General features: G+C 33.9%; 1 protein-coding gene across 5 annotated transcripts in view; it reads right to left on the bottom strand.

Annotated features, from left to right (window-relative positions):
• Nucleotides 1-23490, bottom strand: part of WDY (WD repeat-containing protein WDY) — a 41700-nt gene that overhangs the window by 3126 nt on the left and 15084 nt on the right. For 4 of the 5 annotated variants that reach the window (XM_071586010.1, XM_071586011.1, XM_071586013.1 and 1 more), the window contains 13 exons: nucleotides 20818-20954; nucleotides 19611-19841; nucleotides 18409-18628; nucleotides 18065-18267; nucleotides 16067-16267; nucleotides 13683-13930; nucleotides 11762-11914; nucleotides 10749-10955; nucleotides 8103-8262; nucleotides 5656-5833; nucleotides 3816-4059; nucleotides 2012-2180; nucleotides 1076-1282 (listed from right to left, as the gene is read on the bottom strand). In XM_071586010.1, the coding sequence (XP_071442111.1) occupies nucleotides 1076-1282; nucleotides 2012-2180; nucleotides 3816-4059; nucleotides 5656-5833; nucleotides 8103-8262; nucleotides 10749-10955; nucleotides 11762-11914; nucleotides 13683-13930; nucleotides 16067-16267; nucleotides 18065-18267; nucleotides 18409-18628; nucleotides 19611-19841; nucleotides 20818-20954 (2558 nt within the window). The remainder of the gene's footprint in view (nucleotides 1-1075; nucleotides 1283-2011; nucleotides 2181-3815; nucleotides 4060-5655; nucleotides 5834-8102; nucleotides 8263-10748; nucleotides 10956-11761; nucleotides 11915-13682; nucleotides 13931-16066; nucleotides 16268-18064; nucleotides 18268-18408; nucleotides 18629-19610; nucleotides 19842-20817; nucleotides 20955-23490) is intronic. The other variant, XM_071586014.1, reaches the window with a different exon arrangement.

Raw genomic sequence — 23490 nt, 5'->3', positions numbered from 1 at the left:
ACCAAAAATTTAGTTTAATTTTCATCTAAATAAGTTTAATTGGATTTATTTCCTGAGAAGTGAAAAATCTTTTCAAGTTTGTCATTTTCTCATAACTGAATTAATTGCACTGAAAACTATCGGAGCCAGATCAGACCGCACTTGCATGTCATGTTAATGTATTCGTTGTTCTTTCCATTTTCATGTGAATTGGGTCCTCCGTATCGGTGTACTTTTTCCACCAGAACTACTTATTGAAATCCGTATTTATTATTGCTCTACTTTAGGCAATGATTGCAGTTAGGTTGGCATCCATAATGTTTGTCAGGGAAGACTACATGCACCACGGTATCTTGTGTATTTTGATTACCAGAAACAAATTATGGTGCTATTTTTTTGCTAATTCTGGGTATCCTATCTGTTTAAAGGTGGAAAAATGAGGGATCTTGTTTTGGGATAGGTATTTTGTTTTTTTTTCAAATTTTGCTCCAAATATAGCAAAACTTTCGCTCAAAAACAAATTCATTAATTTAGCACCCAGTGAAATCCTCTGAAATAAATGTGGACAATCCACCAAAATCACAGTTATCAACCCAAAAGTCAGTTTGATAGGTGAGAGTAGGGCTCACTCCATACTAAACAAAATGGCACATGAAATTCACATATCATGGTAGGAGAGACAGTTCCTTTCCCTGTGCCACCTATGGTTTTTTTCAGGATAATCTGGAACCCAAAAATCACATAGGTTGGATGAAGCTGAGGGTGTCCAAGGGCATCCTTGGAAATTGAATCTGGGCCCTCTGGTCAGTAGCCCAGCATTTTACCCACTGGAGTGCCATTCCCCAACATGCACAATATCTCATTTAATTTCATAGTAGATTTTGTTTACATAATATTTATTGACTTAACCAGTGAACCAGTCTTATTAAATAACACTTTTAGAGAGTTTTGTGAAAAATAATCATAACAATCATTTAAAGAATATCATAAAAAATACATTCACACAGGCATATGTGTGTATCATAGTTTGTCCAGCTGAAACTATAAACAATGCTTGTTCCTTGATCATAATATAATACTCATCCAAAATACTTACAAAGCCATATGATCGATCTATTTTTGGTGGAGGATGGACTTTTCCACTACGTTTGGGCAACTTAAAATATGTCCCCAATGGATGATCTTTGTTGGCCCTTCGGCCATATACTCTTGTCTTCAAATCATAATCTGTAATGGCATCTTCTGATTGGATGATATCACAACATGAATGGCTTCTGTGGCCTATATTTGCTCCATTGAGCACCTGCATCAAGTGAAATTTGTTTGTCGTATAATCACTACATTGTAATAAGGCATTAATTTGATTTTGAGTTTGTTTATCATATTTTTCCCTATTTAAACTGTGAAATGAGTAACTTTAATAAAATAATATTTAAATTCGACAAATGACTTTTCATGAAGTTATTTTGAAAATTGATAAATTTGGGCACAGGTACATCATATATACAAATATAGTCCCTCTCTGAACATGGCCCCCCACCCTCAATTCCTGATGTATAATGCTTTTAAACATGCTATTATGCAAAGCAGTCCTTGCATGTGCTTTTCTACTATAATTTAAACCAAAAAAGGAGGAATACACATTTATGCTAAGAGTGTAGTTGATATCATAATACCATAACATAATATCCATTCCAGATGAAGGCCTTGAATCTCCAGGACATCAGTTGAAAAGAATTTTCCCACTAATTTACTCTCTACTCTACTTTTGTCATGTCATGTATGTCATGGGAGATTGCCAAAGTATTTCTCTAAACTCAAATATCAGCACTAACACATGGATTATTCTAACTACAAGAACATTTTTACAATTTTATTTTTTCCATTATTCAGGGCTGTTTGTGACAGTTTGAGGAAAAGAAGTTAATTATAAAATATATAATTTTATCCCAGGGAAATCAAGTATCTTTAATGGCTAGATTAACTTAAATTGATTGTGAGTGTGATGAAATGAGATGCTATTCTTCCTCACCTTCATAGTGGTGAATGATGCAACTTTAGCCACATCATATGGAGTTCGTAATGGCATATTATCCACCTCTTTTCCATGCTCTAAGTCAGGCCATGGTCGGTTCTGTCCTAGTGTCCCAATATATCTACCACCAAGGGTCCACACCCTCACAGAGCAGTCTGAACTGCAACTGAAAATTCCTCTAATCATCATTCATTTCATTAGCTTGATTGCAAAGTTCAATCTATCATTTTTGGTGTGAAATTTTTGCTTTAATATTTGATTTCATATTATTATTTTTTTAAACATGGCATAAAAATGTTTTATGGTTAAAAAATATGGGTATGCATATTGATGAATGAAAAAAGATCCATCTGGTTTTGACATAATGTGCAGAAGTATGAACCATAACAAAGAAAACTAAACAATAATTATAACAGTTAAATTGAAGAATCCTCAGGAATATATCATGTAAGAGGAGATCTGTGAAATCTAAGACTCAATGATGGGTTTTAAAGCCATGGTTGAAAAAATAGATATGTACCTCTCTTGATCACTACCTTCAACCAATAGCTCATTCCCTATCGTCCTTCTTCGAAGATATTTACCATTTCTTCAAACTCATTAACTCAAACTTCCATCCCCAAGATATCCCAATTACAATGGCAACTATAGACATCACCTCCCTTTTCACCTGCATACCGCACACTAAAGGTATCTCCTCCCTCCTTCACTTTCCTTCAAATATCCAACCCCATGCATCCCTGGTACAGAATTTCTCATTAATCTTTACCACTTCATCTTCACCTAAAATTCCTTCTCCTTTAACGAACAATCCTACCTCCAGGAAAAAGGATGTGTCATGGGATGATGCCGTAGTGCGTTCCACACCAACCTAAATCTTGGTCATCTTGAACAACAATTATTACCCAATTATCCTTTAAAATGATTCATATAACTCTGGATTATCAATGACATTTTCTTCTGTAGTCACATGGTAAAGAATCACTTAACTCCTTCATCTACACCCCCAATACCTCCTCTTTCCTACAACTCCACTACTTCCTCCTCTAAAATATGAATAACTTTTCTTGATGTGGACGTTTATTTCAATAAAAATAATAAATTTCACATTTATGTCTAGGAAAAGCATACAAACAAATAACAACACCTCCATTACAGCAGCTGCCATCCCTCCCACACGAAACATTCACTCCTAATCTCCCTATCATTTTGTTGCCATATTCCTGTTTTTCATGCATACGAGGTATTCACAGAATGAATTGTTACTTCTATTGCTTTGTCTATAAATGCATACGTCCTCAGTCAAGTATGAGTTCAAATTCTCTGAGCCCATTGATCTCCACTATCACTTTCACACAACAACTAGTCACAGCAAATCCAGAGTTCTTTCTAGTGCCTGATTGTGCCACCAAGGAATTATGGAATAAATCAATTGGATGGAAAATATTCTATCCTTCTGGCCGTGCTTGAGCTATCAAGAATTTTAGGAATAGCTGCAAGAAAATTCTGTATAAACTAATTATTATTGTTTTTCTAATGCAATATAGGCACTATGAATCATTTTTAAATGATTTTGTCATTACATGTGCTTTGAATTTATGGCCTAACATATCAAGTAATGGCTGGTGACACTAGAAATATGATATATGCCACTGATATTCTATGACTATTGAGAGAAATTTTGTAAGAATGGCACTGATGCTAAACATAAAATTGGTCAAAGTCATCCTTATTTTTCAAATTCAAATTTAAGTATCATTACATATAGAGAGAAGTTTTTATGCCTTGATGGATCACATACCTGACAATGATTTTTCCTTCACTTATGTATTCAATATGGGTAATAGCTCTCAAATGGGCTTGATGACTTGACAAAAGTATTGGTAGGTCTTGGCCTTTAATTGCACGCTTTGCCTTGCCATTCCATCGATCTCGTAATAAAAAAGGGAACTGTAGCCTATACATTGGCATAACTATTTTAGGTTGAGGATTTGAAGCAAAGTAATTTTTTAAAAGCCACACTTTAAGGTAACCTGCTGAATCTCCTGAAAAAAAGACCAGTTGTACATTTGTTAAATATTGCCACAGAAAATTTTTAATTAGATGACTTTGATCATAAAATGTCTTTGGGCTTTGGCTCACTGATTGCATTATCATGGAATAAAATAAGTTTAGAAATTGCCCAGTTTTTACACACTTAAGAAACAGAATTTATGAACTTGTTTCAAGATATTTATCCCATTTCTTGACCTCTTCTTATAGTTAAATTTATCATAGGTGCACCACGTGATGTATTTTTGGTAAGATGAACTAAAAATGATTTTGTAACATTCGGGACAAATTTAAATGAAACCTTGACTGGTTCAGCATATTCAGGTATTCATCTACACCCCCAATACCTCCTCTTTCCTATAACTCCACTACTTCCTCCTCTAAAATATGAGTAACTTTTCTTGATGTGGACGTTTATTTCAAAAATAATAATAAACTTCACGTTTCTGTCTAGGAAAAGCATACAAACAAATAACAACACCTCCATTACAGCAGCTGCCATCCCATAAAATGTCTTTGGGCTTTGGCTCACTGATTGCATTATCATGGAATAAAATAAGTTTAGAAATTGCCCAGTTTTTACACACTTAAGAAACAGAATTTATGAACTTGTTTCGAGATATTTATCCCATTTCTTGACCTCTTCTTATAGTTAAATTTATCATAGGTGTACCACCTGATGTATTTATGGTAAGATGAACTAAAAATGATTTTGTAACATTCTGGACAAATTTAAATGAAACCTTGACTGGTTCAGCATATTCAGGTCTTTATCAAGATCAAAATAACTGATAAGAAGACATTGAAAGATATAGCAATGTTGCAACCATTTGAGGTTTAAAAAAAAAATTGCATGGAATATTGCTAATTTTTTCTTTTTGTCTCCTTTCATAATTTCTATTATTTTAAATGGCTCCAGAATTTTTTCCATGTGACTAAATCTTTGAGTTGTTTTTCTGCAAGAATATGAAGCCAATAAGATCCCAAGTGAAAATATCTATATGAAAATCAGGATGAAAAAATGGAAAATAATGATGCAAAAAATTCAAGGTGCTCTTAAGATTTTTCTTTATTGGAAAATAAATGAGAAATGTTGCCAAATCCCTCCAGTTCTCAGATTTTTTAGGAAAGCATAAAGCATTTTCAACTTAAATTTCAGAAGTGTTTTTTCCCTGAGAATTTTATGAGAAACTTTGAGGTGCTTAAAGGTCCTTTGCAGACAAGTTGATTGGATAAGGCAAAAAGGTACGTCCCTCACCCTTCCTATTATCTTTGTTTCCACATGATGATTGGCTGTAGAAAACAACATGATAGCTCACAAGTTGGCAGTCAATTCAAATTGTCTCATGCTATTACTTTATTCATTAAAAACATCACCTTAAGCTTTAATAATGCACCCCTTGATTTTATTGGTCCAACAATGAAATAATTAGGTAATAATTTAAACATGTCTCATATATCATGTTCTGCAGTAAATTTACACTTTTCTTAGCTTGTAGTGAAATAGATCAATTTGAATCTTAATTCTTACCATATTGACTTTTTTCAAATTTAGAAGACAGAGTCAGTTTTCATTTATCTAGACCTACCTGTAAAAAGATATTCATTATTTTGATCTGTGGTCATTGTTACAACATAATCTCCAACAGAATGGATTGCCAAAAAAGATCCTAGAAAGCCATAATCAGAAATACTCTCCTTTTGGTTATCAGTTTCTTGCTTCATCTGGCCTTGTGGGGGATTGTGTGAGATGCAATGGCACCAGACCTGTTGGCAGTATCAAAATGTCAAAAGCATCATTAGGCTTTTGGCCATCACATTTAAGCTGTTTTTAAAGTTTCTTGAATTTACAAATCAGTTATTTTTCAGTGAAATTAGAGGTCCTGTGTTGGCATGAGAAGCTTTAGATTACATTGATTACTGTACATTCCTGCACAGTTTGAATTTCATCAAATGGCTACCAAACTATCAGCTGATTTTCTATACCTTCATAATATTATGACAGCTATCGTGTAGAAATACAAGTGCTAAACACTTTAAATAATGAAGACCTTTTAAGGTTGATTAATTTTTCCTAAGATTTATGCTCAAAAACTAAGAATTCATAAGTTTACCGGAATAAATAGTTTTTCAGGAAAATTTTAATCATTATATTCTGAATATACATTTCCATCATCTAAGACCTCTTACACGCTAAAAGAGTAGGAAACTGTTTACTGATTTGAGGATGAAATACCTTGGACATACTTTTTGTATTATTCACCCCCATTAGACTAAAATAATACCAGCATAATGGCGTTAATTAATGAAATTTCAACTGTCATCACTAATAAATGAGTAACCACAGCAGAAATTGTACTTAAGTAAATGAAACTTTTATATGTTTTGTTTTATTGAACACCAAATATATTCTGTGTCCACTGAGATGTATTATAATGTAAATCAATGGCCAATTTTAAGCAAGAAAAGTTTTGGCTGGTGGTACTTATTCATTTTATCCCAAAATCATTATTTCAGACCTTTTGTCATGGCATGCTTGGCATTGAGTCTACGCTATGGCCATCCCATACCACATTGGTCATGATTTGAGTCAACTCAAAGGTATGTCACAGTTCTTTAATGTGAGCTGTGATGCAGTTTGTTTTCATTCTCTAAATTACGGTGTTTCTCTCATTGGAGGGGAAGATATGTGAGAGAGAATAGGAGAACCCAGAAAAAAGAAACAAAATAAACATATGAGAAAAATTTTTTACCACCATTTAATTAATGTTCTCATTGCTGATGGCCATATAGGAGTGGTGAAAGGGATGATCAATGGTTTAATCATAGTGACTGATACCGCATGACCAGTTATGGTCACTTAATGCATAGTGAGTGAATTTGTCAAAATCTTCCCTATGAAAACATAGGAAACATATTAAAGAAATGGTCCTGACAGTATATTTTGCAAATACATGTGCATATTCATTGAAATAAAAAACAGGAGATTTGCTCACTTCTAAAAACTATTTTAGTGTTTATGCTAAAATATGCACAATTAATTTTTTAAAGTAAAGACTACTCTTAGCAAACCTGGATATTGCCATCTTCCAAGGATACTAAAAGAGTACCAACATTTGGGAGGCATTGGCGTGCATTGAGGAAAATAAGGCTGTGAATGACGACAGGCCTAATAGAAGCTTGTTCTGGTGGTAGATCAATTGGCATCAAAGTTTTTTTCCTTGTTGACTGAGGATAAGGGACATGTTTTGAAGACTTCAAGGTTGAAGGCACTGAAGCTTCAGAGTCACTTGGTTTCAAAATGCCTTCAGATTCAGTTTTGGACAACCCTTTTGAAGATGCGCTCTGCCAAATTCAAATTAGTATATTCTGTTATTCAAGTGTCAAAATGCATGAAAAAGTTTGGCATTAATATCTAGAAAATTTCTCAATCAAGAAATATTTTAACACACAAAAGGTGGCTATGTTGAGTGAAAATAGAAATAAAACAATATTATTGTGCATTGCTTCAAAAGTGCTAAAGGAATAAGAGAGTATTTAAGAAAAAATATCATTTCAGCAAAAAGGGGATTTTCTTTGCACCTATGCATCCACAATTAATATATTAATTTCAATTATTTTTAATATTTCTTGATTTTTAGTCGCCATTCATTCCTTTTATATTTAAAAGCTTAACATGATTTCTAATAGGAAAATGTTAGCCTCCTGGATAATTTAGTGTTTTGCCATCCATCTGTATAGATCATAGAAGTGTAATTAATGCCATTAACTGTACATATTTAAATTAGTAATCCTGGCTGGTATGGTAGTCTGCACATTCCTTTGACAGAGAAGATTGTACGATTTTGATTTCCAGTTTAGTTCCAATCAAATTTGGACATAATAATTAACATTTTCTTCTTCTTAATAATCAACAAAAATATCACTGCATGGTTTCTTAGCTGTAATCAAATCGTTGATTTCCCTTTTAAGTACAAAACAGGAATGCTTTTCTTTCAGAATGTTTATTAAGTTGTCTACCATTAGGTTCACTTACCATTGTGGTCATTCGAGATGATATATGTGATGATGATTTTTTTGAATTTGTAGTGCCAAATCGAGGGCTTCTTGCAGTTGATTTTGAGGTCTCGTTTGTGTAAAGATTGTCCATAATTTCATTGTCTGTGGGCCTTGTCTTCTTGAAATCCAGTTTCACTCTTGATTAAAATAAGATATTATTCACTTATATGGTGATTATAATATATCGATTGAACCTACTGCAAATATTGAATATTCATTGAATAATTGATTAACATTATGCTCAAACCATATATTATTATAGAATGAAACAAATTATACATTCTCCCCAGATGGCTCCAATGAAACATGCCAAATTTCTTAATGAGGAAAATTAAACCATGATGAAACATTGTAGTTAATAATGCTTGAAAACAATTTTTATTAGTTTTAGAAAAAATATTTTTGTTGAGGAAAATCTGAAAATAATTTCCTTCCACCAAATTCTTTGATATGGTCCTTGACAAACCCTGTGTGTCTGAGTATATGATCAATCCATGTGTTACTTCTCTTATTTAACATTCCAAGCAAGCACATCCTTTCTTCATTCCTTCCTCAGCACTTCTTCATTCGTGATTCTATACATCCATGGCATTTTCAGCACTTGGTTGTAACATTATATTTGAAAAACATCTCTAATTTTCTCTCTCTGAGTATCCAGGTCTCATAGTAGTAGAAGTATTATGGGAGGCGACTTACTGCTGAGGTCATTTGCACCATAGGGGATGGACAGGAAAGGATGAAGGGTGGAGAGAAACCCGGCATCGGCATTAGTCTACTCTTTACAAAAGGCGCCAAGGGGTCCGCAGCTTAACGTCCCATCCGACGGACAGCGTACTCACTCAAAGTGCCCTCCACAAAGCACCTCAAGTAGGGATCGAGATACCTCTGAAAAATATTCAACAACACCGGGACTTGAACCCGGGCCCTTCGGGTGGGAAGCCAGTACGTTAGCCCCACACCATCTCGATCCCCTCCAGGTCTCATTTCCTTAAATAAGTACACTCCATAAAAAGTCACTTAATCTTTGCTTCCTTAGCTGTATATTGATTTGGCCAGAGGTGAAGAGTTTGGACCTCTCATTGAATGCTGTCTTGGCTCGGTTGATGCAGCTTATTAGTTCCCTCTTACTATGTCCATCGGATGTTATCCTAATCCCTGGGTAGGTGAACTTATCAACAGTTTCCAGTGTCTTTCCTCCTAAAGCTAGCTCAGGTCTTGTTCCATGCCTGCTCACCACCACCACTTTTGTCTTCCCCTTTTTCATGTTTATATTATACCTGTTGAAGACTATTGCTTCAATTTCTTACAGTGCTTCTCACTGAAATTCTTCCTCATTGCCGGCCAGGATTTCGATTTCTTCAGTGAACCTTATCATATCATCCATCTCATCTTGTACCTCTATACCTGTTCTGTTGTTGGACCCCAGTTGTTCCAACATTTAATGCCAGTCAGGCATACACACAGTCAGGCATACACACAGTCACCCTACTTAGTAGAGGTAAGCTAGCAATGTGTATATTGAACATTAGGTGTGAAAGGTGATGAAGAATTGTAATGCAAAACTGCAAATGAGTAAACTGATTGATGTAGAATCAATCTAAGCATAATATTTTAGGATTATGAAACAAATTTCTTTAATTAAACTCCTGCATAAATAGTTGGTTGAACACCGGCTTATGCCCTTGTCAGTCCCTGAGGAAAGGGTTTAGGGGCCCACTGAATTGGATCCGAATAGATAGAATCATACTCCTAGGATCTTAACTTTTGCACTTTTTTCTCCTTCTAACTCTCACATATTCATGGCATTCATATTATTATGTATAAAAAGATAAGTAGTTTATACATGATATTCACCATTAGTAGAGGTAGGCTTGTGGTGTGTATAGTTGGTATCAGTTGTGAAAGAAGGATGAAGGATTACAATTTAAAACTATAAAAATGTGTGTATCAAATTATTCTAAGTAAAATTCAATTCATATTTTTAAGTTTAATAATGAATTATACAGTAGTAATTTACATTCTCAGCATGTGGTGATTTTTGGTACTTCTAACTATTGGTCAATCAAATTATATCCAGAATTATGTACATATACACATGCTATCAATGTTGCATTCATACATGTAGGCCCTTCACAAAAGGTTTTTCTTAATGAGCATATTTAATTCCTGAGTGATGAAAATAACAGAGAAAGATCTAGTGATCAAGTCATGATTACTAACGGAGAATGCTTATGATAAATCATTTCACCCTCCTCCCCTATTCATCCGAAGCTGTTAATAACTTATTCTTCTGATACATGAAAATACATGTGCAAGTTCACATACCTCTATCTGATGTTGATAGTGGCTTTTTTCAAAATTATCAATATTTTAAATTTTTTTATGAGATTAATTCTTGCAAAAACTAAGGTTTTAGCATGGTCCAGGTTTATGGAAGGATTTGAAAGACCATCTAATAGAGGTGATCTAGTGTTTCTAAGTGGCCTGAACCATGATGAATTAGAGCATAGTACATTAAGTTGCTTTTCTCTTACTATTTTAATGACTTACCCAAGTGATTGTAATATTATGGCATTGGTAGCTGTTAGTTGAATAATGCACAAATAAACTTTCCATTAGGTACCTGTCAAGTGGATTTCCCACATGATATTGTCTGTATGGCTGTGCTGTTTCAAGGCGCCATAATATGAGCTCCCCATTATAAGATCCAGTGGCAAGTGACTGTGGTGGATTTGCAACTGCACATACCACATCTTCTGAATGTCTTGTCTCCCATTGCTTTCCATCAAACTTCTCAGCTAAATTTGAGCCTGCATATTTTGCTGCGCATCTATTAACACAGGAAACATTCAAGTAATTTGTATTAATTTATTCTTCTGAACTCTTGCTTAGAAGAGATTCTAAAGTGCAAGTGTAAATACATTTGGGTGATGGGTGTAGGGAGGAATAATATCCTTACCATTTCAAGAACAAAATAGGTGAAAGAGTCAACTTTAGGTAGAGGCCAGTAGAGGGAGGTACGTCAGGTTTTTTGGAAAATAAATTGGTTAATTGGCATCATTTTACGTAATCATTTGTATCACTCCCTAGAATCATCTTAGAAAAATGAAACAAAATCAGATATTTGTTTGGCCCTTTTTTGCTATTGTCAGAGGAAGATAGGTAGCCTTCTTCTAATGAAAAATTATGCCATGTGTATTAAGAAATACTGTGGAAAAGTACCATGTCCATCACCTCTAAATATACAGCATTTCCACCAAGTTATGTCTGAAACTACTATGCTTCTATATGATTTAAAAGTGTTTCATAAACTTACAGGATTTGCAATAGTTGTTGGAGACAACTATCCAAAGCCTATATTTTCCTATTCTGTTCCTGGATATCAAATTTTTTTTTGATAGGGAATAAGAGAACAGAATTCTAGTGTGACTACAGAACAAGCAACGCATGAAGATGAAAATTTTAGCTCATTCAATCCATTTATGAATTTCTAATGAATTAAATTTTCCAATTCTCCCCATTGATGATACCTTCATTCAGATTTTAACTTTCAATGTCTTACATTTCAAAGTTTGTTGAGGAAGATGAAATAAAAATGAAACCCTTAGTGAATGACCCTCCTTAATGTAAACTTACCGTGGTATTGTAGGCCATGTAGAACCCAAGGATCCACGCCTATTTTCATCTGGAACTAGTTCTGTTGAATCCAGATCAGCAAATTCTGTTATGTGCCTATTCCAACCAACTGCCAAAATACGATTTTGCAGCCAGAGGACAGATGTAACTTCACTAAATAAAACAATTTTTTTAAGTCTTTAAAAGTATTTCAATCCTCATAAATACTTTTGCATGCATTTCAATCACCTCAGGCTTGGCTTATATTTTATTAACCCAGCAGTCTAATTTAGCCTTGTCTATAAATTATAATTATTCATTATCATGTACTGTACTTCAACCATCCTATGCCCCCACATAAGGATATAATATGAAGAAAAAGAGGGGAGCATTTTGAAGAGGTGGAGTTTCTGCATGCAATATCATTATTATTTTAGTTAGTTTACTATTTATAGGAGGGTTTTGAATTGACAAAGAAAGCTATTATGCCATTTCAAAAACTTTTAAATAATTTTAAACTTATATACCATCACATTACATGAGTAAATACTTTCGGTCTTACATTATTTCATTCTTTAGATCACATATTTCCTACTTCCCTTTGTACTATGCACATATTATTTATTTAAGTGACCCTTTCTCAAATCTAATTCAGTTTCTAAGTCCTTATTACTATCCCCATTTTTGTCTACCGTACTGCATACTCAATTGAAGCATTGTACTTACTCTAATTTTGTCCTCTTATGATGATATTTGACCAGCTAGATGCTGTGAAAATAGGTGGACCAATATTTTTTGTAATCATTATGACACCATTTAGTCCTTAGAACCTAAATATTACTGAGTATTAATTTGAAATAGTGTAAGCATTTGCTTGACTGTATTTTTTCAAAATGCTAAGATGTTCAATTCAAAAAGTCATAATCAATGTAAAATATTTGAAGTCAGGTCTCAATGTCATCTAGCCTTCTGCTTTGCTTGCATTAAGATTCATTATTCTCTAATTTAATGCATGGCTACAAAAGATAGCAGCCTTAAATGAATGTTGAAAAATACAAAATACAATCATAAAAGGATGCTTAAGAATCAAATCGCATAACAATCATAAAACAAATGTGAAATTATTTTCATTAATTGATAGAAAGAAATTAGAATCTTTATAGAATTTATGCTCAACAAAATTATAATATAGTTTTCATTTACCTAAGTATATATTAACTATATTCTTATTTATTTTGTTCAAGCTCTTGGGGAAACAATGGGCTCGCTCTATCCTCTGTGTAAATCCAATTGATATTGAATAATTAGTATGCTTAATTCCCAAAACCAAAATAAAAAATTGCATTGGGGGTAACATTTTTTTATTTGTTCATTTTAACCAGTTAAACTAAATGTTTAGAATAAAATTTTAAAAAACAGGATAGTAATTGCAGCTTAATTGAGAAAATTAAAAAATACATCAGAATCATAATGTATTTCACAAATGTGCCCTTCAATGACAGAGGAAATAAAAATCAAAGGGAAGTGTTTCTAATCCTCTCTACAGTCCAGACCCAACCCCATGTGACTTTTTCCTGTTCCCCAATGTGAAGAAAGTTCTTTTTGGAAATATTTGCACCAGAAGCAGCCATAGATAAATTGAACATGTTTCAACTTGCAAAGGCTACCTCTACTGCAATGCTAAAGTCAAATCAATTAAACTTGTAGCAAGTGTGCATTACAAATTATGCCAACAATATAATATAAAATTCCATTTCTGTAGAATAAGCTGTGAGAATTAAAATCTATGATCAGTATTTATCAAACAACCCACGTCAAATCTGCAAAAGTCATTTTATGTTGACTCTTATGCATTTAATTTGATAAAGCATTGTGTTTGGAAAAATTGCAATAAATGTGGTCAAAAAATATTTTTAATTCAATAAGTCAAATTATAACTTACCAGTTCCTTTCAATGCTCATATGCCTGATACATAAACCTGAATTGAAATTCCAGATTTTAAGAGTTCCATCTCGAGCTCCAGTTATCAGAAGCTGCTGTGAAATTGGATCAAATGCTGCAGCTGTGATTTCTATAGGCACCTGTAAACCATACTCCATACGAGTATGGGCTTCAGTAAGTATTGAAGAGCATTTTCCTGTCCAAACATCCCAAATCATTATAGCAGAATCATTACCCACCGTAACAAGCTGTGGACAGGTTGAAAGAAAAATATTTTACTTCAAGTTTTGCTCAGAGTAATAAAATGTTGAAGTATTTCCTTGGTGCTGATAGCAAATTGTCTTCACACTAGGATGTTGTAAATATGAGATCCCTATTATAACAAAGCCAAAATCCATACACAAATTAAATTACTTGGAAATTTATATTAAATCTATTATGTATTACAAAAAATACATGATAAATGGATATCAACAATGTAATATATCTCACTTTCAAATTTTAATGAAAATCATTTCTATAATTTCATTTTAATATCCAGTCATCAGGAGTACACCAGTTTTACAAGAAATGGGCTAAGTAGATAACAATGTATACTGCCTGCACCATAGGACAGCTCTTCAACACCTTGACTGTAGTATGGAATCCAAAAGATCATAGAACAACAAAAGTGCAGCACTATCACAGGAAATCAAGGCGAATGATTTTTACACTCTGAAATTGTTGCATTGAAAATTTGAAATTTTGACACCAAATCTTTGCATGTTATCCAATGGCATAATTCACCAAATCCCAAATCAATGCTTCAAATGTTTGTTGACATAAAAGCAGCCTATTTTCCTTATACCTAAATATGACAAATGAAGCCTGCATTTTGAAAGCTGGAAAAAGACTGCTAGCTGAAGAACACATTTGATGGAAATGTTAGTATATGGACCTAATAGAAGAGAGGAGAAGGTATAAAACTCAAGTGCTGAGCATTGCCCTTAAATTTAAATGTGTGCATCGAGAAAGCAATTAATTAGATCAAAGAAAACATGATATGTAAATACTCAGAGAAAGGAAAAGTATGCTGTGATCCATGAATGATATTGATATAATAATGCAATGTAATGAACCTGAATTTTTAGTGCCAGTAAAAAATACAAGTTCCTATCAAAAGAACTTATCCTCACATTTGACCTTGACATGCTGATGGTTTGCGCAATAATTGTTCATATCTAGAAAACTCACTCAAGATCTTGCTGTTCATGATGCATTTGCTTTGTCCATCCTTGTTTATTGTTTTATCTACCAAAGAATTCTTGTAAAAATGTAATACTCGAATTATGATGGATTACTGTGGTTCTCTATTCCCTGAACTGCAGCTTGATTTTAATAAATCCATTCCCAGCAGTATTGCCAAAAATAGTCAGGTATGGGTGCATATGAAATGGAACTGAGCATCAAAAGTTAACAAAATTCTTCCTAATATTTCCAATAAGTTCAACAATATGAGAAATGTCAATCAGTTGGCTGTGCAGAAGGAAGACTAGGCTTATTGCTACTGCTATCACAATAATTCAAATAAGCCAGCTATCCTGAAGTTCTTGACAAGGGTAGGGCTGCAAATGGAGAAAGAGGAGGGAAAAGAATCTGAATTTTCTGCTCAGAAGTGTATAGGAAAAGTTGCATTACATTAACAAGATAAGACTTCCCCAATTCCACACATTGTAATCCAGTTCCTCTCATTGTTACTATCTGGTACTTTGCTCTCTCTCTCCTATCTATTACACCTCTAAAAAGTTATAGTATACATGGCCTGCATAAACAATATCGGGAAACTTTTGTAAAAATAGTTTTATTTCAGATGTTCCTACAATGACTCAAAAATCTTCAAAGCACCTCCCTTGAGCATCGACATACTTTTTCCCATGGCTTTCCCATAGCTCGAAGGCTCCCTAGTCTAGGTAGGCAGATTCCGGAAGGACCCTAAGGGCATGCAAGCAAGCTTCTTTGATGGCACTTAGGGCCCCATGTTGGTGTCCTTTGAGGGAGGATTTCTTATTTGGAAATAGGAAATAGTCTATTGGTGCCAAGTCAGGACTGTAAGAGAGTCGGGGAATTATGGTGATGCCGTTGCAGAAGGTCTTTGCAAGCTCTACTCAACTCGACTCTGCTTTTAGTCATCCGTCAAGACTTTTGGGATGAGGAAGTGCAGATCTTTTGCATCGCTAAATTTTCACTGATAATGGTGTGGACTGTCACCTTATCAATGCAAACATGATCTGGGATCATACACACACATAACCAACCATCTGAATTCAGCACTCCATGTACACATCAGGAAAAAAATTGTAACAAATACTTTTTATAGAAACCTTGTATTATGCTAATGTACTTACACATTTAAATAGAGTGTTATATAATGCTTTTGTCACTGATTGAAAATGTGTTGTTCCATCTTTGTTGGATTCATCTTCTTGAGGCCCATATGGTATAAATGCAATTTTTGATGACCCTACAATTAGCTTCTTGAAGCCATGATGGAAATATACTGCCAGTCTAGTGTGCTCGCCTATTTCAGATGTCAACTGGTTGTAAGTCTGAAAATGATAAAATTTATATAAGAAAACTTTAAAATCATTCACATTTCAAACATTTCATGATAAAGTTAATTTAAAATAATGTCTGTACTAAAACATGATTGAACATATTGAGGCATGTTAAATTAAAACATTGAATTACATCTGAAATCTGTATGTGTAAAATTACTTAGGGATCTCTGAAAATTTCAATTTCAGTCATATTTCTATTAATTTTGTCCATAAAATTGCTTGTTCCATGGCACAAAGTGGCCGCAATTATTGAACAGCATCCTGAACACGTGTGTGACAATTGAGCCATTGCGTAGATGTAATGAAATACTAAGTAGGCTATTTTTTCCAGTATAGTTTAATTTGATTGCATGCAACCACTTCTTCTCACATGTAAATTACAATTCACAAAATTGGTATTTTATCCAAGTAGATATCTATTTCTTGGTGAAGTCTCAGATTTGTGCAAAAATCTCATGCACTAACTAGCCACAAACCAGTTTATAATCTTCTTCATTGTTGCATTGTAGATATTTATATATCGATTGTCTAGTCAATGACAGTCTTCAAGGTCCTTATTCATATAATAGCCCATATTTTGCTCAGGAATTTCAAAGAATGCTAGAATTTGGGCCCAAAACTGTTCTTGCAGCAGCCCTGAAAGGGCTCATTTATTTCAACCATCCAATTGGTTACATCTCCATTTATAGAGAAGAATCCATGGCACTTCCAAGCTAGCAATCCACCAAAGCATACTTATGAACAGGGATTTACTTTCCAGTGAAACATACCAACTGTCATGAATTAAATATAGGTACATACATAGTTGATCTTAGGTTATAATGTCTTTTTCTAAAAAAATAAAACTTCAGAAGAGTCTGATCACTAAGTTCAAGAATATAACTTTCATTAAACTAAATGAGAATATTGCACAAAAGAATTTCATCCAGTAAAACACAAATATTTAATTGACCACAATTTTGTGGGGTGACCCCATTGAGAGGTATCCCCTATTTAGAAAATTACAAAGAGAAGTTTCCTGTCATGTCATGGCTTTCATTTGGAACATGACAACTTTTCTATCAACCTTATTCAAAAATATTATTAACATGGTTACACTTTTGAATTACATTATGTAAATTCAATTTTCCATTATTTACTCTTAACCCTCCCTGCAGAATCATTGGGAATAAGTCTCATCTGTCCTTGGAATATGTTCATCCAACCCAGCATCAGCTTTATGCTGATCTTTTTTCCTTTAATTTCATTTATTTTGGCAGGTTTTACAGGAGTGGACACGAAAGCTGGCAGCACTTTAATGGCCAGCATTGGTGGCATAGAGTCAGTCTATGAGATGAAAGCAAGAGAACGAGTGGAACTCATACCTTACTAGTGTAAGTGATGGTTGATAAACTGTCCTTTAAACACACAACAAAAAAACCCTAAATTGCTCCAGCCTAGCATCTTACTTTTTCAATAGGAGTATAGGGCATTAATCAATCAGCATATTTCAAAAAATACTAAGATTTTTCATTTCCTTAGGAAAAAAATAAGTCATCCATTGAGTGATCAATTCAGCCACATTGTACATCACACATACAATTATGGTATGAATGCCAAAATGCTAAAAACAAACAGATTTATGACTGTGGATTGAATTTCTCTATGTATCTACCCCAAACTTGAATTTTCAATGGATTATATACTTTGAGGTAGCTACTACATACTCATAGCTCTTTATTATCAATTAATAGCCCATTTCTAACACCTAACTTTTGGGAACTGAAAGCTATTAAAATGGCAAACCTGAATGCAGCTGGCATCTCCAATACCCCATATTTTGATGCACTTATCACTTGACATAGAAAGAATGCGATATCCTTCCATAAACTCAACACCACAGATTGCTGCATGGTGACCAGTAAATGCTATAACGGCTTTGTTGGGCACATATGCATTCCATATACGAACTGCACAATCAGATCCTCCAGTAGCCAGCATGAATCGAGCTGTATGATAAAATTATGGAAAAATTTGTTAAAATTTTGAGAGTTATATTCCATAGGGGCCAAACTTAAGTGTTTTCTAGATTTTATGCATTACTATCCACATTTTAGAGTAATACTTCTGTAAATTAGTCAAAACTTTACCTTCATTGACTGCAAAGCAATGCACTCCATGTGGAACATTGAATACATAATCAACCTTTATAGAGGTGCGGACATCTCGCAATACAAGTGACTTTTCAGAGGAACTGCCACAGCATGATATAAATGAACGTAAAATTGGGCAAAATGCAACCTGCTTCACCCATTCTCCTCCTGGATGACTTTCCAAATACTCTGTCACAAGTAGAAGAGGAAGTATCCCCTATGAAGAGAATAACAAAGGCTCAATTATCATTTAACTTCAGATTAGCATGAAATTTGGGGAATCTTGGCCGTCCAAGAGAGCGGCGTGTGTTTTTCACAGCTTTCCTCTTGAATACCCAATTTACCCTATTTTTTAAACTTTGTAAAATGATAGAGATCCATATTGCCTAAAACTTATGCGTAGGGAAGCTTTCATAATGCTGAGTTATGAAAAGTTTTATTTCCAAGAACTCATAAGAATCTAAGTTTTCCGTAGATTCTTTTGAGTTCTAGTTCCTAGATATATTTTTTAACTCTACCAAGGATATTAACTTTTGGATATGAGTCATTGGAAAATAAGCAAGATTTTGAAAGACAGTGTCTTTGATGTTAGTGTAATGACAATGGCATCAGTTTCTGCCACTTTTGTTCATCTTATACAATGCTCTAACTAGGTGCTAATATAAACTGATAATGGTTTAACTGATAAATTTATGTCATTTATTTGTTAATCATTGAACTGATTTCAAAAAGCAGAATATGCGTGCATGATCATGGAAAACATTTTTGTCTGTATTAGGGCAACTAATGATTCAAGGAGGTGCAACAATTTGCTTCTGCCAATTTTTTTTAAATATAGTCAAATTAAAAAATGCACTCACAGAATAAGATAAGTATTTCCCTGCACCCAGTTAATTGTATTTTGTCTGAGTAAGAACAATTATTTATATTTTGAGCACATGAGCATTTAAGGGATAAATTGTATTATTTAATTAAAATTTAAAAAATATTTTATGAGTGTTTACCATTATTTTTTTAAATGTCAATCTTATTTAGCAAAAATCTTATCACCTTATCAAAATATGAATTCATCAAAGAAATCTAATATTTACTTTTTCATTATGATTAAATTATGTGTTGGCTTTTTTCAATGGGTGGATAGTATAATCATTTCAGTTAATAAAGCTCAAGATTTTGATTTTTTGCTTATACTCACCTACCTTTTTGATTGCTTTGTAATGATAGACTTTTACATCATCCCCTGCTGTGAAGGAAAATGGTCCTCGGGCTCCTGCCTTGACCTCTGCTCTTCCTTCAATAATTAAACCTTTGCCAAAAGAGAATATTCTAACATGGCCGCCCATGTCTCCAGTCACTATGTGTGAAATTCCATCTGAGGTACTTCCCATATGATAGGCCATACACGTTACAGCTTTCTCAAAGCTTGTGATCTGCGTTAAATACATCACAGTGTAATTATTATCTAGAATAATATTATTTTTGTAATTTAAGATTTTTAGTTCATTTATTCTATAAAATACTGAGCGATAAATAAAAATGTATGTGGGTGCAAAGTTACAATGAGTGATGTTTCCATTGACCCTTTTTCAAGGTTTAGGCATCTTGGATCATTGGCTCACCCTGTGTTTAATGTGTATTCACTTGACCTTGTCACTCACTATTCAGTTTAGCAAAACAGTTGGTATTACAGACTTCATTATTATTTTAATAAAAGGCAACAAACCTGAGGGGATTTTTTACTGCAGTACCTCAAGTGCAAAACATTTTAATCACCAACCAGAGTAGGAAAATAAAATATCCAACTTAATTTGGCCTTGGCCAAAATATTCTGACATAGTAACCATGGGGAGTGTTAAAAAAAATTTCAAATTAAATCACCTGATTCACCTTCAATTCAAATTTTTCCAAAGACAGGCATGAACTTGGAAGTACTTAATTAATCAAAACTTTCAAAAGTAGCATCTTAACGAAACCCAAAGCCTTAATACTACTTTTACTGATGAAACTAACCATTATATAACATAGAATTTCATGTTAAAATAAATGGTGGTGAAAACTGAGTGTAACCATCAACAATTTTGAAATATATCATGGCATAAATTCTGTACTTTACCAAAATAAACCATGCTGCCAATGCTGTTGAAATCTAAATGGCCAAATCATAGTCCAACATACTCAAGGCACACAAGGCAATAGTGATTATAGACACTTCCATGACTTCCACTGTTATATTTCCATATATCTTTATTGAATCGACTAAATAAACACTTATTGCATGGCTCTTTGAGTTTACAGTAATGTATTGTAGTACATATTTCTATTATTTTGAAATTGATTCCTTCTAGAAATAATTTCAACTACTTCTGCTTAGTTTAAATGAAATGAAATTATTTTTATTACACTTACCACAATCCTTAGTTCAAATCTCATCGCCATCGTATCATAAAATCTCAAATTTCTTTCAGTAGAAGAAATTCCTATCATATTTATATCTGGGAGGCAAACCATATCTGTTACCCAAGTTGGGTGAACTCGTTTTTCATCTGGAAATTATCAGACCATTACATTTTTTCCTTATAAATAGGATATATCAGGTTTATCTGCATTTAAATTCTTTCAAATGTTATTAAACTGATGGTTTATATGCATGTGTTATATTGTATATAAACTCAAGGATGGCTCTATAAAAATCGTAAAAGATCCACAAATTTGATCGATTGCCAGGTTCAAAATTTCATCCATTTGGAATACTTTATGCAATATAAATGAAAATAAACCCATAAAGTTTTGAAAAAGGGTCACGTAAGATATAAATTTGTTATTTATCTTCAAGTACCATACTTAGAAATTCAGAGAATTTTCTGCTGAAATGTAGCAATTGAGAATTTCCTATATGACTCAATCCATGTACGGCAGAGCTACAGCATATATTGAATTCATCCTCAGGAGGATTTTGTATTAACAAGAATATACTATTTGTGGGAAACAAAGGTTGGTCACAAAAAGTGCTAGCTCTTTTAGCTAACCTATTATCTATTATGGATATTTAAAAGATAGGTTCCTCTGAAATGTAGAAAGAAATTAACCTCTGGTTGAAAAGTTGATGATATCATAAAAAGATATGACATTGGACCCCTACTATTTCTAATGTGATGGGCTATTAAATATACACTATTCTTATACCAAATGATAGAAAACCCAACCAAAACCAATTCCTGGCTCTTCATGATTCATTGTAACTGAGTCACAAGATCCATAAATGCAAGCTGCACTAGAAAATGTTGTAATTGGCGATAATAGTGATGGCATGATGTCATGTACACATGTCAACAGCAATGATAAATGATCTGTGCTCACACCCTTGCTGTCAATAGTCTATAATTCCCCACCTAATATAGGGTTTCTGTTCTTATTAAACTCTTGAATTCATAAATTATTGAGTATGCCTGCACTACTGAAAATATATTAGGCTTTCTATTTTCTCCTCTCAGGTGCTCTGAGACTGATGCTGAGAGAAAGGTTAGCACCACTCCTTGTCACTTCCAAATACAAATTGTATCTCCCCTTATCCATTTCTTTCTACTCCTTCCATCTCTATATTCCCCATTCCCCTGCCCATCTCAGAGTGCCACAAGTTTTTTTTTTGCCCACATCTATATGGTTGCTGAATGTTGGTGGCATAGATATGATCATGAACACCAATACAGCTTATAAATTAAAGAAATCTGAGTTCCCAAAATACTACATTATGTATTTTTTCTAAAAATGTGGAAATCATCACTAGTCCTGTTCATATATTTTTATAAATTAAACAATGAGCAACATTTTTTTAACTTTTTAGATGTGACTTGGTTATGCTGCACCCTTACCTCTATGTGAGTGTGATTTTTATCACCACTAGTCCCATGCTAGACAAAATCAAGTTCAGACCAATTGATAAGTGGTGTAAGAAATGCAGAGGTAGTTCTCGGGCTGGACTGCGTGAGAGACATTTTTGGCTCAACGTTTCTCTCCCGTTGCAGGGAGCATCTTCAGGAGCGAAGTAATTTTATGCTAGCTGATCCGCCGGTATTTATACCCGGTTCTCGGTCCTTTCACTTTTTGACCGTTAACTGAAGACGCTCCCTGCAACGGGAGAGAAACGTTGAGCCAAAAATGTCTCTCACGCAGTCCAGTCCGAGAACTACCTCTGCATCTCTCAACAGCTGCGAAAGCCTATGATCTACGATGGTGTAAGAAATGCTTAATAATGGCAGGCAATTGGTCTTGGTGGGTTGGTTAATTTAAAATTAGTCTTCCCCAAGGAGGGCCCAAGTTCAACTACCAGAAATTTGATATGTGGCATATAGCACTTCATATACAGCACCCTCATTGTTGGGATAGGCACCAGATTTTAGATTCCTTGGTGCCCTTCATTTAAGAAAGTGTGAGACAATACTGCATTTCTCTCTCTATACCCACCAAAATCCCTATCTATATTATGTGACTTCCTTTTCATAGCATAGAATGGTCCAAAAAAGTGTTTTTTTCCTAGAAAGAACATGGCTCCCACTAGATACTCACTCATGAGTCCAGAAAAAAATTAATTAATACAAACATTTCTAGCTGTGCATGATGTATTTCTATTGCTCATAAGAATAGCATGATATGGAGTTAAACCTTCCTCTAGAGCACACTCCAAGTCACCTGATTCACCATACCATGTTCATTGGTATCCAGTTGCAGTCTTTTGATGGGAGAATGTTCTAAAACAATTTTTTTAACCTTGTTTTCCTTGGAACAAATTTATTGGAATGTAGAAAAAAACAAAAAAGAATTAGGGTAGTGAAGTTACCAAAGTGATGGTATTTGGGTTAAAATTGGCTGCAACATACAGATGGTGGTGTCGCACATTAGTGCAGGTAAAATCACATCTCTCTTCTCTTGTGGAGTACATTTGATACCAAGAGCAGTGGACAGATGTTTAATTTAGTTCTCAAGACCCACCTTGCTGTTTGGAGGTCTGGTGTACCCTGCTGTCAGGATATAGAAGTGCTCTGCACTGTACAGTATGAGCTGTAGACTTTTGAGAGCATTGTA

The sequence above is a fragment of the Hetaerina americana genome, unplaced genomic scaffold, assembly GCF_022747635.1.
Source record: "Hetaerina americana unplaced genomic scaffold, ioHetAmer1.1.p SCAF_2, whole genome shotgun sequence".
Classification (NCBI taxonomy): domain Eukaryota; kingdom Metazoa; phylum Arthropoda; class Insecta; order Odonata; family Calopterygidae; genus Hetaerina; species Hetaerina americana.
Note: the sequence above shows the minus strand (reverse complement) of the source record. Positions and strands in the feature narration are given on the sequence as shown.